A 15,880-nucleotide genomic window follows, 5' to 3' on the forward strand; every position below is an offset into this window, starting at 1 on the left:
CAATCATAATTTCTTAATGGAGACTATCACATTCGAGATACATCCTATAACACCCACATCTCCTAAAAACACGTTTGCAACCATATTTAAAAGCATTTTAATTCTTTTTGCTTTTGAATTTTCTTTGCATATTTTTTTCTTTTGAGCATATTATGCATGTGCATATAAGAGAGAGAAGAAATACCCAATTATGTTAAGCTTTAACATCACAATTCTACTATACCGAAGCATACAGATGTTATACATGATTGGCGGGTTTTAGTGGTAAGATTGTCATTTATGTCTTTCTCTTAGGATTTTTTAGTCCTTCCCATCAAAAAGAATGATATGAGTGTTAAGCACAAGAGATTACTTAATCTTACTCATCACAAACACGAGACACAAAACTCACTTGCTTAGTTGTGCATAGAGATGCTCATCTAAGCTACAAAAGATACAAAATTTAGAAAATTTTGTTTCAATGGCCATTCAAGATACACAAGTACCAATGTACACAAATACCAATGTACACAAAACACACATTGTTTTTATATTTTTTTTATTTTTCAATTTTTCAAAATTTTTTTTATTTTTATGAAAAAAAAAAAATAAAGCAAAATTGAAAACAAACAAACAAACAAAAACATGTTAAACAAAGCATAGCATAAAACTAGACTGACTCAAAACAAGAAAGCAAAACACACAAGTAATGCATAAACACAAAGAGAGAAAGAGAGAGAGAGAGAGAGTGACTAAATCACTTTGAACCTTTTTCCTTCCATATCTAGGAAGAACCTTTTCGTTGAGCAAACCTTTGATCCGATGGTGAGGGAGAAGAATTGAACTGTTCAAGTTTGAAAGGAACATGAGGGCCTTAAGAACATCTCCAAGAGGAGCAAAAGAATATGGAAATTGATTCTAGTTTCTAGATGAGATCATATTGTTGCTATGTTAAGTGGCTAACCACTTGTAGCAATTAGATTAAATATGTCCTGAAACTCCACAGTGATGACAGAGATACTGCTTCTTTTGTTTATACTTTTGATTGTTACTCTTCTTAGCCCTAGGGTTTTTAGTCACAACTTTTTCAAGCTTAAGGGGTGCTCCAAAGATAGATTTACCTTTATCTACGTCCTTACTAGCTAAAACAGAGTTAACAACATTGTTCTCAGAATCAATATCATTAGCAGGTGAAACAAACACAGTTGTACTAGAAGAAACAATAATAGGAGAAGAGAAATCATATCCTAAACCGATTCGATCAGAAGCAAATTTTTGTAAGCTAAGCATCTCATTAAGTTTTGCACTAGAAGCCCTTTACAATTGAACTCTGACTTGAAACAGCTCCGCTTCAAGCTTCTTGGTCTTCTTAGCTAAGAAATTATTTTCAAACCGCAAAACTCTAATGGTCTAATTAGCTTCATCAACATTTGTGGAGAGCTCTTATTGGTCAAGTTCCACATCACTCAGCTTCTTGGTGGCCAGCCTATACAATTTCTCATACTTTTTTAGAGACCTTGTACAACTTTGCATAGGCAGTATGGATGTCATCCTGTTCATCCATTTTCTCAAACTTAGACTCCACCAAGTCTTCTTCTTCAACTACCTCTTCAACAATCCCCTCAGTAGGATTTACCGTGGCAGTGAAGGCATTCAAGATTCCCTCGTCATCATTATCTAAATCATCCTTAGGCTCGATGTCACTCAAGGTAGCAGCAAGGGCTTTGCTTTTCCCAATGGTCTTAAGATAAGTTGGACATTCTTGTTTCATATGTCCAAAGCCTTAACATTCGAAGCATTTTGATCCGGAGGGAACAGTGTACTGACTGCCATCCCTAGCATCCTTCTTCCCTTTATCTTGGCTTTTAAACTGTGAAGAATTGGATTGCTTTTGGTCCTTGTCAAATCCTTTCACATTGGCATTCTTTATGAACTTTTTGAATTGCCTAGTGATGTAAGATTTCATTTTTGGAATCTTCATCATCCGAAGACTCATCGGTGTCACTGCTTTTAGCCTTCAGTGCCATGCTCATGATCTTGCTCTTGCTTGATTTCTCGATCCTAGACAAACCCAATTCATAGGTTTGCAAACTGCCAACCAGTTCTATCAAAGAAATTTGATCAATGTGCTTTGATTCCTCAATAGCAGTGACCTTGGCATAAAATCTCTCCGGAAGAGACTTGAACACTTTTCTCACAATCTTAGGTTCAGGAATGGTTTCCCCAAGATTAAATACAGAGTTTACTATGTCTTTGAGCTTGGCATAGAACTCATCAAATGACTCATCCTCCTCCATCTTAATTTCTTCAAAACTTATGATAAGCCTTTGAAGTTTCAAATCCTTGACAACCTTAATCCCTTCATAGGTTGTCTAGAGGATAGTCCATGCTTCCTTTGTAGTTTTAGCAGAGGATATCTTTTTGAACTCCTTATTGGTGACCGTATTGAATAAAGCATTCAATGCCCTGCTGTTGAAGTTTGCCGCTTTGATCGTAGCATCATCCTAATCAGCTGGCACTTCCTTTGGCTTAGCCCAGCTTGTCTCCATAGCTTGCCACACCTTCTCATCTAAAGGTTGCAAGAAAGCTCTCATGCGTACTTTCCAGCATGCGTAGTTAATACCATCAAATAAAGGAGGTATAATAAGAGACTATCCTCTATCCATAACAAACAGGGGTCAATGGATCACATAGCAAAGATTAACCCTAATCAGAATGTACCTGCTTTAATAGCACTTGATAGGCCAAGAATGTATTGACCCCTTAGGTAAATTAACCAATTAATTAGCCAAGTGAATTAATTAAGTCAATTTAAAATACAATACGAATGATAGCACAAACAAATCACCAAATAACTAAATGCAACGGAAATTAAATTTAACACGATGATTTGTTTACGAATGGGGAAAACCACCAAGGCAAAACCCCATCGGGTAAATTTAAGATCACCACTCCCGAGAATCCACTATTATCAAAACAAGTAGTTATAAGTAAAAGAATCTCAGTACTTTATACCAACTTATAGTTAAACTCTTACCCCAATACACAATTGGACTTGTAATATAGTGGCAATCTCTTCTTTCAATGTACGGTTCTAAGTATGTGACTAACCAATCAATGCACGGATCCAAGTATGTGACTAACACACCAACTTGAGAAAGTTGTTGACTGCAAAGTTCTCAAGTTCATCCATACGATGAAGATCAAGAAGCTATTGGTTACAAAACCCTTGGCGTACAAACGCAACATCTTCTTCAAAAGAAAGATGAACTAGGGCAAATTTTCTCCGGTCACAATTTGAGTGAATAATCACTTTGCATTAAGTTGCATCACCTTTGATGGCCCTTAAAATAATCCTTCTATATGTCTAAGGTTGTGAGAAAAAAAATTCTACACATATAACTTGGATATGCGTGAAAAACAGATCTTGAAATCTGAATTTCGTAATTCTCAATAGATGCAACTATCGAGCTATCTATCGAGCTTAAAATATTAAATCTCGATAGATGCAACTGTTGAGATATCTGTCGAGTTTTAATGAACACTTCTTCACTTAACAGATTTGCATGGCTTCAATACTTGAACTTAAACTCTTGTTCCTTGAAATATTAAACATATCCTAGATCTACACAATTACAAGTAAAGTGCGTTTTGTCAAAGGATTAGCCAATTCTATGACATATGTACATAACATGTTCAACATATGTCCTAACAAGGACCAAATGGACCGAAAAGACCTAAGTGGACCGAATTGAACTAGAATGGACAAAAGTGAACGAAGTAGATCAAATGGACCAAATTGGATTAAATTGGACTGAAATGGACTGAAGTAGACCAAATTGATATGTTTCATTTTTTTGTTTTTCTTTACAACTAAAGTTTTAAGTTTCAAATATATTATTCAAATTTCTCATTCTCTTAAAGAAGATTATCATGATAAAAAAATTATCATAAAATTATACTTGATATTACTCAAATAATTGATAGGCACATTCAAATACATAGCCAAGATTGTGTTTTGATATATATATATATATATATATATATATTCAAATTCTCACTTCCAAAATGACTAAGTATTAACTCAAACAAAAATTAAGCCAAAGCTATAAAAGGGAGAGAAAAAAGTTGTGATAGGGAACTTAGAAACAAAACACCAAAAAGTATTAACCCAAAATAGAGTTATAAGAAACACAATGATTTGTCAACCTAAAGTAGGGTTGCAAGAAAGAATGAAAAACAAAATAATATTAATCAAGAACTTAAAGATGAAGCATAAAAATATCATTTCCCGTATAATATTTATTGACAATCCTTAGGTGTCGTATTTTAAGTTTCTTAATTAAATTCAAACACATGGCTTTGTTGAATTCAATTGTCATCGAACAAGATAACACTATTTGTGTTATATTGGTCAATGTTTTCATATGTTTGAATTTAATTAGGGGACTTAAGGTACAACAATTAAGAAATTGTACCTATGTTTTACCCATTTCCCACATGATTCATTGAGCACTCATAGCCTTGTCATACTTAGTTCAATACTACTAAAACCTATTATGAATTCAAGAGAAAAAATAAACAATAGAAATGTTTGTGTGTAATTGTTGTAATCTACCCTTGACCTCATAATGATACTACATTGTACTTATATATAGACACAATGAATACCACAATTACGCATTTTTCTTTTGTTTAGGACGTTGCTTAGCTGTGGTTACATCTCAGTATGAAAAGTAGGTGTTTTGAAAGCCTCTTGTCTCAATAAGTTGTTATATCAAATGTGGTGCACCACCTTGAGACGCTGGTAGCTTCTTGTGATAACTTGTCAAAAACGAATTATTTCATACCTAACATGGAATTGGGACGAATTATTTCATACCTAACATGGAATTGGGATAAATTTCAATCTTCTTCATGGTTTATAAGATTATTAAAGCATTTGCATCATACAATGCAAAATATAAAAAGTGCTCAATTTTACAAATCTAAGTTCCAAAATCACCCACATTAGTCAAGCTAAAAATGTGTAAATTTGCAAATTTGCTATAGTAACCGTGTAGTTTACATTGACATTATTCATTTTGCATTTTATTTTTTATTTTTTTCTCTAAGTATCCCAATGATTAAGAAAGAGAGTGAATAATGGTTGTCGTGTGTGAAGAAAAAAAATAGAAAAAAAATTAACATTTTAATGAAATAGAGTGTAAAATAGATAATCTAAGATGAAATGTTTTAAAAAGTATGTAAAATAGGAAAGGTAAGATCTTACACTAAAATATATATAAATTTTTGTACAAACGGATATCAATGCTCTTGGAACACAAACGGATATAAATTAGCATTACAGGGTAATCAAATGAATGACAAAGGGTCTGTTTGGATACCGTTTATTTTATTAAAAACTAAAAATTTATTATTAAAAATATTATAACAAAATAATTTTTTAAGTTAGCTAATAGGCTAAATACAAAACGCACGTTAGGCAAACTTATTGTCGTGGGACACAAATAGGCAAAACATGCGTTTTTTAAACTAGTTGAAAACTTATGATCTCTTAGGTAGGAAGTTTTTAAACAACTTTATACACTTTTACATACACTTTTTCACTCATACATATTTTAAAAAATTACAAATAACATTACTCAAACTTTTCTATAAGACCTTATTGCCGTTAGATCAGGATTTAAAACGTAGAAGGCAAAAAAACGCGTTAAGCAAACGCAGGGCATCATTCGCGTACTCCAAGAATATTTTCTTTTTTGAAGGCTCGTAAATCATAATCATAAGTAAATGACAAAATTCTCGGAAAAGTGAAAATGCAACCAATCAAAGTCCAAACCAAGTCTTGGTCGTCCACTATTATTCCACACTCTCCCTAGTCTCCTTTGGAAAAAATGAAAAAGCGACAAAAGCTCTAAGCAATTTGGCCCAAGCTGTCGAATAAGTTCCACTTTCCGTACAATCCTAGGACCCTTTACTTTTCTTTTATCACTTTCAGGCTTTCAATCTCTCTCAGCTTTCTTCTACTTCCTCGAGAAGTAAACTTCGTCAGCACATTAGGTAGAGTGAACCTTCCACTTCCACACTCTCTCACTCTGCTCTCTCTCTCTCTCTGTGTATGCAAAAGCAGAAAATATCTCTGGTTTTTCAGTTTTGAGTGTGTGTGTTGTTACTTGTTACTTACAGATATGGAAGCGAGAGAACACATTGAAGAGATACGTAGAAAAAAGTTCTCTATTGGAGGGGAACAGAACCCATTAACTGAGGATCTTCATCAAGCTGTCAAGAACCTCTCTGCTGAGCTTTATGCCAAGGATGTACATTTTCTAATGGAGCTCATTCAGGTTACTTTTTCATTCTCATTCATTTTTTCTTAAATAGTCTATGTTTTTGTACGTGTGTGTGTTTTTTTTTTGTTATGGGTTCTTGATGATGTACATGTTTGTCAGTTTGTGAATTAACTTTTATCTTATGGACACAAAACTTAGGTACATGACCTTAGTGTAAGTTTTGCCCTCATCTTTCTGTCTCATTATTAACAAATAAACTATTAGGGACACCTCTTTGTTGTATACTGAAATTGTTTTGGGATGGAGTGTAGCCATCATCAATGCTTTGCTAGGTGATTGGAAATTTGGAATCTTTACCGTATTTCCGTGATAAAAATCCGGTAGCATTTTGCCTTTCATGGTAGAAATCCGGTAGATTTTTGGACCCTTTGGTGGCGCATCCTATAAAATTCTAATGGTTATTATATACTCAGACATAGTCCTATATCAAGACTATAATGACAAGTATATACAACAATATAGGTCTTACAATGTGTTTGGATGGAAGGGAAGGAGAGGTAATGGAATAGAGAAGGTTTAATTAACCTTTCCTTTATATTAAAAATTTTCAATTGTTAGATTTGCTTATTTGATGTCAATTTATATCATTTACTTTAAAATTAGAGAAAGCTCATGATCGTAATATTTTCAGAACAACTTATGGTAGACTGACACTTTAGCTTGTAAAAATATTGTAAAATTTTGTTGTAGCCATAAAAGAACTCTCAAAATTAGCCAAAGATGGTTATAATTGTTAATTTATATGATATATTATCATTTTCTCTCCTTCCAAATTAACATCCAAACAAAGGGGAGGACTTTTTTACTTAATTTTAAAACATTTAAACAACAGAAAATGTAATCATTTGCCTCCTGTTTCCTCTCTCCCTCACTCCAAACTTCTAAACACATTTGTTGTGAAAAAATTGTAAAAGAGGTTTTGTATCTAGACTTAGTGTTAGATGTATTTATGGAGCAAAAGAATAGGGTTGACTTTTATTGACCTTTGTTCAATGTTGAATTTTTTATTTTTTTTTATTTGTCAGAATGCTGAAGATAATACTTACTTGGAGGGTGTGGATCCATCTCTTGAGTTTGTCATAACTTCTGAGGACATTACAGCCACAGGGGCTCCAGCAACATTGCTGATTTTCAACAATGAAAAAGGTTTCTTGTCAAAAAACATTGACTCTATTTGCAGTGTTGGTCGGTCCACCAAGAAAGGCAATAGGAAACGTGGTTATATTGGAGAGAAAGGTACTTTACCTAGTTTCCTAGAATTACAGCTTATACTAGCCACTCTAGTGTATGTACTGTTATGAGAAATAGTAACACCAAAATGATTTATTCAAAATGCTATTTTGCTAAGAAGAATATTAATAATATTAATTGGGTTTACTTGGAAAGAAGTCAGAACAAGCATAACATTAGTGACTTATTTGTTTAAGTGAAACATCAAAATTCTTTGATCCACAAAAGGAACAACTTTCACATATTATTCTCTAAATTGATAAATGCTAACTTAAGAGTTAATATGTTATGGAAATTAGTGATGCTCACTTCAAAGTCGTATGCAATTTGGATTACAACACTTGCTTGAATCAAGCATGAAAGATTGTTGCCTTGGAAAGAGAGTTCAAAGCATAAAATCTATAAGTAAATCTTCTTGCATGATGAAATTTTGCAAAGTCAGAATACTGCTTATAAAAAAATAATCAAACAAATCAAGGTATGAGGGAATGTTAATATTTGACAATTAATTTTATAGAAATGGTATGTATTCTTAGTCTTTGGAATTTTTAAGACAGTGTATATTCTTAGTCATCAATGAGCTCCAGTTCAAATGACACTTGCTCTTGTAAAAATGGGTGGAAGATAGTTTCCAAGTCTAAAACTTACTGGATGCTTACAAATCCCCCCCCCCCCCCCCGGCGGCATCAAAACAAAATCGTGCTATTAAGTTAGTCTCTATTTGTTTCGGTGCAAAATATTTTTAGTTGGAAATTTTTTCAAGGAAATTTTTTTGTTTTTCGGTGTTTGGTTGTGTCCTTTAAACTCTTTTCTTTATTCTTAATTATGTTTTAAATAACAACTTTAATTAACACTTTTAAAAAAATAAAACTATTGAAAATTACACTAGTAAGCCCAATCAAAATAAGAGTGCCAAAAAAAAAACCTGAACTTACACATTTAGATCATCATTAAAAGCATTTGAAAGCTCCAAAATGATACTGTAAAGTGCTTTTTTGTATGACTTTTGAAATATGTGGGCGATTCCCAAAATTTTGAGCCATATCATGGTCATTTCAAAGGATTCAGGAGATTTTTTGTCATTTCAATGGTTTTATGATATTTTTGTCATTTTGGTGGTTTTAGGGAGTATTGTAAAGGTATTTTCGCTATTTTGTAGGTTTTGATTTTTGGATATTTTAGGGTTTCTTCTATCGTTTAGAGGTTTTTAGGGGTGATTCTTTGTCATTTAAGGGTTTTTGAGGTTATTTTTTTCTCTTTTTGTAGGTTTCAAGGGCATTTTTTAAAATTTTGAGTTAGTTTGGCCATTCTGGAGATTTATGGCTATTTTTGTCGTCGTAGGTGATTCTAGGATATCTAGGACATAATATAGGTTTTGGGGGGATATTTTGTCATTTTAGAGGTTTAAATGATCTTTTAGTCATTTTCAATGTTTCAATAGCATTTGGGTGCTTTTGAGGGAATTTTGGTCATTTTTAACTTTTAGGAATACTTTTGACATTTTGGAGGTTTTTGTTCTCTTGCAAATGTTTTTTGTCTATGAAAACTGTAAAACATTTTTAGCCCCAAAGAATGTGTTTTTCCTGGTTATTGAATAATAATTTCAGTCTGAACAAGTTTTTTAGTAGTCCCAAATGCTCGAAAATGAGGAAAACATTTTTTGAGAAATGTTTTATGTGAAAACAAACATGGTGTTAGTCAAGGACATAAAAGATAGAGTCAAATGATTAGAGCAAAATTCATTATAATTAAACGCAAATCTTCAAAACCATAAATGGTTCTTGAAATCTAAAACGAAACTCCAGGGTCTGTTTGGTTCACCATTTTTAAATATGTTTTCAAATGGGTAAGAACATGATTGAACATGTTTTTATATTGGTTTTAAATATGGAATAAAAAAAAATGTTTCGCATCTTTATTTCTTTTTTTTTTACCCATTTTTATTTCTTTTTTGTAGAAACTACAATGAAAAAATGACAGTAAAAGTTGGAACTATTTTTTTCACAATTTGAAAAAATACAAATAAGCAAAGGAATTGACTGTCTCTAAGCTCTCTCTCTCTCTCATTTATCTTAATGCCTGTGAATTGACTCCCATGCTAATCTTAAGATGTCAATCCAGAGTACTATATGTTATCTCCTCAATTATAGTGAAAGAAAACGATAAAATCAAAATGATGTTGATAATTACCGGAAATGACAATTTAGCTGTTATCTTATTGCTCAAATTAGCTTATTTTCTGGTTAATATGCAGGAATTGGATTTAAGAGTGTCTTTCTAGTTAGTTCTCAGCCATACATATTCAGCAATGGATATCAGATACGGTTCAATGAAAATCCTTGCCCACATTGCAATCTTGGGTACATAGTTCCTGAATGGGTCGAGGAGAACCCAACACTTTCTGACATCAAAAAAATATATGGTTCTGGGACTACTCTTCCAACAACAACAATAGTCTTACCTCTGAAGTTCGATAAGGTCAAACCTGTGAAGCAGCAGCTCTCAAATGTTCATCCTGAAGTTCTATTGTTCCTATCAAAGATTAGGCGGCTTTCAGTAAGGGAACATAACAATGATCCCAGGCTTAATACTGTAAGTGCAATTGCAATTACAAGTGAGACTGAATTGGTGGTGAGGAAGAACATTGATGCTGTGTCCTACACAATCCATCTCTCTGCTGATGAAAAGGGTAAGGAGTCTGAGGGAGAATGCAGGTACTTTATGTGGAAGCAAAAGTTTCCTGTCAGGCAGGAAAACAAAGTGGAAAGGAGAATGGAAGTTGAAGAGTTGGTGATCACATTGGCTTTTCCTTTTGAAGAGCGCCTCCATAGGGGAATGAGCTCACCTGGGATCTATGCATTTCTTCCCACAGAGATGTTTACCAACTTTCCCTTCATAATTCAGGCAGATTTTCTTCTTGCCTCGTCAAGGGAAACAATTCTCTTAGACAACAAGTGGAACCAAGGGATTCTTGACTGCGTGCCCTCTGCTTTTATCAATGCGTTTGTTTCACTAGTTAAAAATTCTGAAAATGTTCCAATGTCTAGTTTGGCTCCCATGTTCAGGTTCATTCCCATCAACAGCTCTTCTTATCAAGAGTTGAATGTTGTCAGGGAGTCCATCAAATCAAAGCTTCTTGAAGAAAGTATTCTTCCAAGTGAGTCTTACATGGAGCAGAGGTTCTTTCATCAACCTCATGAAGTTGGTAGGCTTATGCCTGCTTTCTGGACCATTCTGGAGAAGGCTAGGAAGCAAGGGGTGAGCCTGTTTCATCTTTCATCACATGGAAAGTACATTTTGAGCTCTTCATTTGATAGAACAGAATATGATCACATATTGAATTTCTTGGGTGTGGAACTAGTCAACAAAGAATGGTACGCAAAGTGCATCCAAAGTTCTAAACTTGTTGAAGGAGTGTCAGAGGATGTGTATTTGGAGATTTTACTATTTATTGCTGATAACTGGAGGTTCAAATTTGACTCTACCAACATCAAGTACATACCACTAATAAAATATGTGGGTCTTTATGGCGAGGTGTCTTTGTGTAGCATAAATGAATCCATGCAGTTGAATCGTGACAGAGTGGTGTCGTTATCCCGTCATTCTGAGCATATCTCATGGCTGATTGATTGGAACAAGGAATTCAAATGTCCAGCCAATTACTTTTTTTGGCCGAAAAGCACACAAGAAAGTATACGGTTCTTCACTAAGAGGGATACAGTGTTGGAGTGGCTACGAGATCATGTGAAGGTTGGTGCTATGAGCGTCTATGAGTATGCAGGTCACCTTAACAAATATCTCAATATATGCCAGAAGCGTGCTATTGCCTTTGTTCACTTCTTGTACCACTCACTTCAAAAGTCTTACCTTTCCCAATGGGAGGTTGGTGTTTTATGTGATTCTATGCCACTTGTGGATAACTATTGGAATCTAAAGACACACAGAAAAGGGGTCCTTGTCCCTGCCAATGGAAGCAAATGGGTGAGATTGATTGGTTCAAATCCATGGACAAGTGAAGGCTATGTTGAGTTAGCAGAAGACTACTTGCAACCAGGCTGTTTTGCAGGTGAATATGCTTCTGGAGAAAGACTCTTAGAGTTCCTTAAAACCCATGTCGGAGCTTCTGATATCCCTTATATATCTCCTCCTAATGCTACAATTCCTACAGTCTCATCACCACTCACCAAGCAAAATGCATTCTTGCTATTAGGTTGGATTCGAAACCTGAAATGTAGAGAAATTTACATTCCTGAGAAGTTCTTGAAATGCATAAAGGAAGGTAGCTGGCTGAAAGTTACTACTAGTGGCTGTCCTGGGTACCGGCCACCTTCGCAGTCATTCATGCTTTCCTCCGCATTGGGAAACATTTTGCAGAATGGATCAGTGCTTGTTGATATTCCATTGCTTGATATAAGGTTTTATGGTGATGGAATAAATGAGTATAAGGAGGAGCTAAAGAAAATTGGAGTTATGTCTGAGTATGTGGAAGCATGTAAATTTATTGGGGATCGTCTTATGTCTTTCAAATACTCCAATTTAACTATGTCTGTGCTAAATTTCATTAGATTTTTGAGAAAAAGTTTTCTTCCCCTGGACGAATTCATCAACAGTATCAAGGATAAGAGATGGCTAAGGACATGCTGTGGTGACAGGTCTCCTGTTGAATCTGTTTTGCTTGATGAGGAATGGAAAACTGCATCGCAAATCAGTAACATCCCCTTCATCGATAAAGATGGAGAGGAAATCCTTTCTTTTAGAGAGGAACTCAAGTTGCTTGGTGTGATAATTGGCTTCAGTGATCATTACCAACTTGTTGTAGACAACTTAAAATCACCTTCACGCTTGACTTCTCTGACACCTGAGGCTGTTCTTTTGATACTGGAATGTATGCGTCGTCTAGGATCTTCCAACAAACTTGTTGAGGCTTTAAAAGGTGTGAAAAGCTTCAAGACGAATCTTGGTTACAAGTCTCCAGGAGAATGTTTCTTGTTTGACCATCAGTGGGTTTGCATTCTACAGGTTTTCAAAGTTTTTCCAATAATTGATCGTGGTTTCTATGGAAGCAGGATTTTCTTTTACCGAAATGAATTGAAGCAAGCCGGGGTGAAGGTAGATTTTGAGGTGGCGGCCAATGAATTTGCTAAAAGATTCAGAGAACAGGCATCTTCCATGACAGATGAAAATGTTCTCTCTTTTCTGTCATGTTTTAGACAGCTAAAGGATTTGGATCACAAGTTTCCTTCAGATCTTAAGAAATGCATCCGTGAGGTCAAGTGGTTGAGGACTACGTTAGGTATCAGAAAAACTCCAAGCGAGTGCATTCTATCTGGGCCAGATTGGCTATCAATTTCACCAATTACTGTCCTCCCTTTCATACGAGATACTGATAACTATTATGGCAAGGGCATTCATGAATACAAGAAAGAGCTGAAGAGCATGGGAGTAGTAGTTGAATTCAAAGATGGTGTTGAGTTTGTGGTTGCTGGTCTTCACTTTCCCTCGGACTACACCCGCATAACTCCTGCAAATGTGTTTTCACTGCTGAAATGCTTTCAGATTTTATTGCAAGATAGTAGTTATTCCTTTCCAGATGATTTCTCAAAAAGAATTTGCAAGAAATGGTTGAAAACCACTGAAGGTTATCAGCCCCCGGACAAGTGCTTATTGTTAGATTCTAGTTGGGGCACTTATTTGGAGCGGACAGATGGACCTTTCATTGATGAATATTTTTATGGTTCTAATATCAAATCCTACAAAAAAGAGCTCAAGGCAATAGGAGTCACCGTTGATGTTGAGAAAGGATGCTCATTGATTGCCAGCCACCTTGATTCTCATGTTCAATTTTCTAGTATTGTTCGAATATATAATTACTTGAGCCAGTTTAATTGGGTGCCAGACAGTGAGGTTGCGAGATGGATTTGGATCCCAAAGGGAAGTCAGTATGGAGAGTGGGTGAGGCCCGAAGAATGTGTTCTGCATGACAGGGATGGTCTCTTCGGTACACAGCTGAAAGTTCTTGACAAATATTATAAACCAAATTTGCTTAACTATTTTTCCCATGCTTTCTGTGTTAGATGCAATCCTTCAGTTGATGATTACTGTACGCTTTGGGAGGCCTGGGAAAGTTCAGGACACCAATTGTCACATGCTGACTGCCTTAAGTTCTGGGTTTATGTTTCAAAGCACTGGAGTGCAAAGACCGAGAGAACTCTTACTGATAAGCTGTTGAAACTGCCAGTTGCTTCCAGCTCAGATGAAATTTTGCTGTTCAACAAGAATGATGTTTTTATTGCTGATGATCTTCAGCTGAAGGGTCTTTTTGAACAATTTTCTCCTCAACCTGTTTTTGTCTGGTACCCTCAGCCAAGTGTGGCTTCTTTACCTCAGATACAGTTGTTTGATATTTACAGGAAAATTGGTGTTCGCACTATTTCTGAATCTGTAATGAAGGAAGAATCATACTCAGTGGATGTTGATAAACTGAATCAGGTGAATCCAAAGGAGATTTTGATTACAAAAGGTCTGGTTACACTCATTCTTGGTTTTCTAGCAAATCCTGTGATGAAAATGGAAGCAGAAAGGAGGCATGAAACTATCCGAAGGCTTCTGAATATTACTTTCCTTGAGACAGTTGAACCGATAACTGTAAACTACAGTTTATTACTTTCTTCAGGGGAGACTGTTAAAGCAAGAGCAAACCGAATGATACGCTGGGATAGAGAGGCGTCTAAGTTTTTCTCACAGAAGTTAGACAGGTCTAGTGGATATAAGAATCTCATTAAATATGCTACATACTTTTCTGAAGCAATATCTGAGGGTGTGTTATGGGAGAACAGCGAGCATATTGGTGCACTCTCTGAACTGATCAAGCTGGCTTTCATGCTGCAATTTAATGAGGAAGCAGTAAGGTTTTTAATGAAGTCCAAGAATTTGCAAATATTCTTGGAGGACGAGGGGTTCCTTGCATCTGTCTTTCCTTCTGACTAGTCAGATATATGCCATGAACTGTTAATATTTGTAAGTGTTTCTTTCGTATATTTCTCGTGTGTTTATGAGTTTGTTTTTGGCGTAAATGTCAAAAGAATGAATCAGTTGCTTCTATTCTGATTCCATTGGTCAGTCATAAGGTGTTAACCTTATATTGTTTTGTCCTAGGTTTTCCTTTGTTTGTATTTCTATCTTGAGGTGATACTCTTGTAATTCTGAACTAAATGCTAATGTTTGGTATTGAAATGTATATATATTTTTGTGCCTCAAGTTTGGTCTTTTTCGATTTTGTTGAGCGGTGGACCAAAACGTGGTCTTTGACGTATAGGACTTTTAATAATTTTAAATATCTTATTCTAATATTTCTAACTTAATTATGTTCTTTATTTGACTTTTAATCAATCAAATGACTAGTTGTGGCATCTCAGATTGTATGGATTGACTGAGTGTATATTGTCTTATATACATGATTAAGAAGAGTTCTTAATTGTAATGTTATTAGTCTGTTTGGAATATGTTGTAGATATGGCTTTTGTTTTCCTCAAGTTGTAACAAACAATATTAGGGCTAGGTCAATATTTTTGTGTGGCTTGGGGACACTATAATGCAACATGATCCATCTCACAGATGCCAATGATTTTAGTGGAGAAAATTATGATACTTGAGATTGTGTTAATCAGATTGGATTGTATGATTATTTTTTTCAAGGATTTATTGAATCCTACATAAGGCAATTCTACCCCCTTGTGGTTTAGGCCTATTTTGGTTTTGGAATGTTGCAATTTTATGGTTCATCAGACTTGAATCACGTTATTATGAAGAGAAATGATATAGTAGATGTTTAAATGAGATCTCTTTGCGATTTAAACTCAGTTCAACTGTAATTTGACTCTCTTTATATTTCTTTCTACCAATATAAATGGACAAAAAAGAAACTTGCATACTTTGTTGAAATTGTGTGACTTCTTTAGAAAAATGTGTTTCTTAGAGTTAAAGTTATTTTCTTGCTTCCCGAGCCACAAGAATTGTAAACAGTAATTAGGAAGCCAATTTTGATTTAATGGCACGCCACATAATGATTATAAGGTTGCTTTTGTTTCCTTTGGCCTAATGTCATTTTTTCTAATTTTTATATCACTGCCCTCTATACATCACATCTATATGTGTGTTTCATTGTAATTTTGGCTCTATTAGAAAGAGAACAGCTGGAAAAGAAATTGAGCGTTTTACTTGTCTTGTTGAAGCTATTAACTTATGTAAGAATTTAATTATAAGAAATACAGAAGGTGACATAAGAAATTAATGAAATGGTCCAAGTTTTGTTATGAAAT

The 15,880-nt window shown here is 34.7% G+C and overlaps 1 protein-coding gene across 1 annotated transcript; it reads left to right on the forward strand.

Annotated features, from left to right (window-relative positions):
- The first annotated feature begins 5,961 nt into the window (after positions 1-5,961).
- LOC115963880 lies at positions 5,962-14,872 on the forward strand. Its single transcript, XM_031083100.1, has 4 exons — positions 5,962-6,042; positions 6,169-6,326; positions 7,358-7,568; positions 9,817-14,872. The coding sequence occupies exons 2-4, from the start codon at positions 6,171-6,173 to the stop codon at positions 14,547-14,549; spliced, it is 5,100 nt and encodes a 1,699-aa protein (XP_030938960.1). The 5' UTR covers positions 5,962-6,042; positions 6,169-6,170; the 3' UTR covers positions 14,550-14,872.
- The last annotated feature ends 1,008 nt before the right edge of the window (positions 14,873-15,880 follow it).

The sequence above is a fragment of the Quercus lobata genome, chromosome 10, assembly GCF_001633185.2.
Source record: "Quercus lobata isolate SW786 chromosome 10, ValleyOak3.0 Primary Assembly, whole genome shotgun sequence".
NCBI classification, from domain to species: domain Eukaryota; kingdom Viridiplantae; phylum Streptophyta; class Magnoliopsida; order Fagales; family Fagaceae; genus Quercus; species Quercus lobata.

What these genes read in the sequence shown, in the direction of transcription:
- LOC115963880 (XM_031083100.1), top strand. Translation starts at nt 6,171, where the DNA reads ATGGAAGCGAGAGAACACATTGAAGAGATACGTAGAAAAAAGTTCTCT. An exon ending in TTCTAATGGAGCTCATTCAG is followed by an intron (nt 6,327 to 7,357) that starts GTTACTTTTTCA and finishes TTTATTTGTCAG; the next exon opens with AATGCTGAAGATAATACTTA. An exon ending in TGGTTATATTGGAGAGAAAG is followed by an intron (nt 7,569 to 9,816) that starts GTACTTTACCTA and finishes GTTAATATGCAG; the next exon opens with GAATTGGATTTAAGAGTGTC.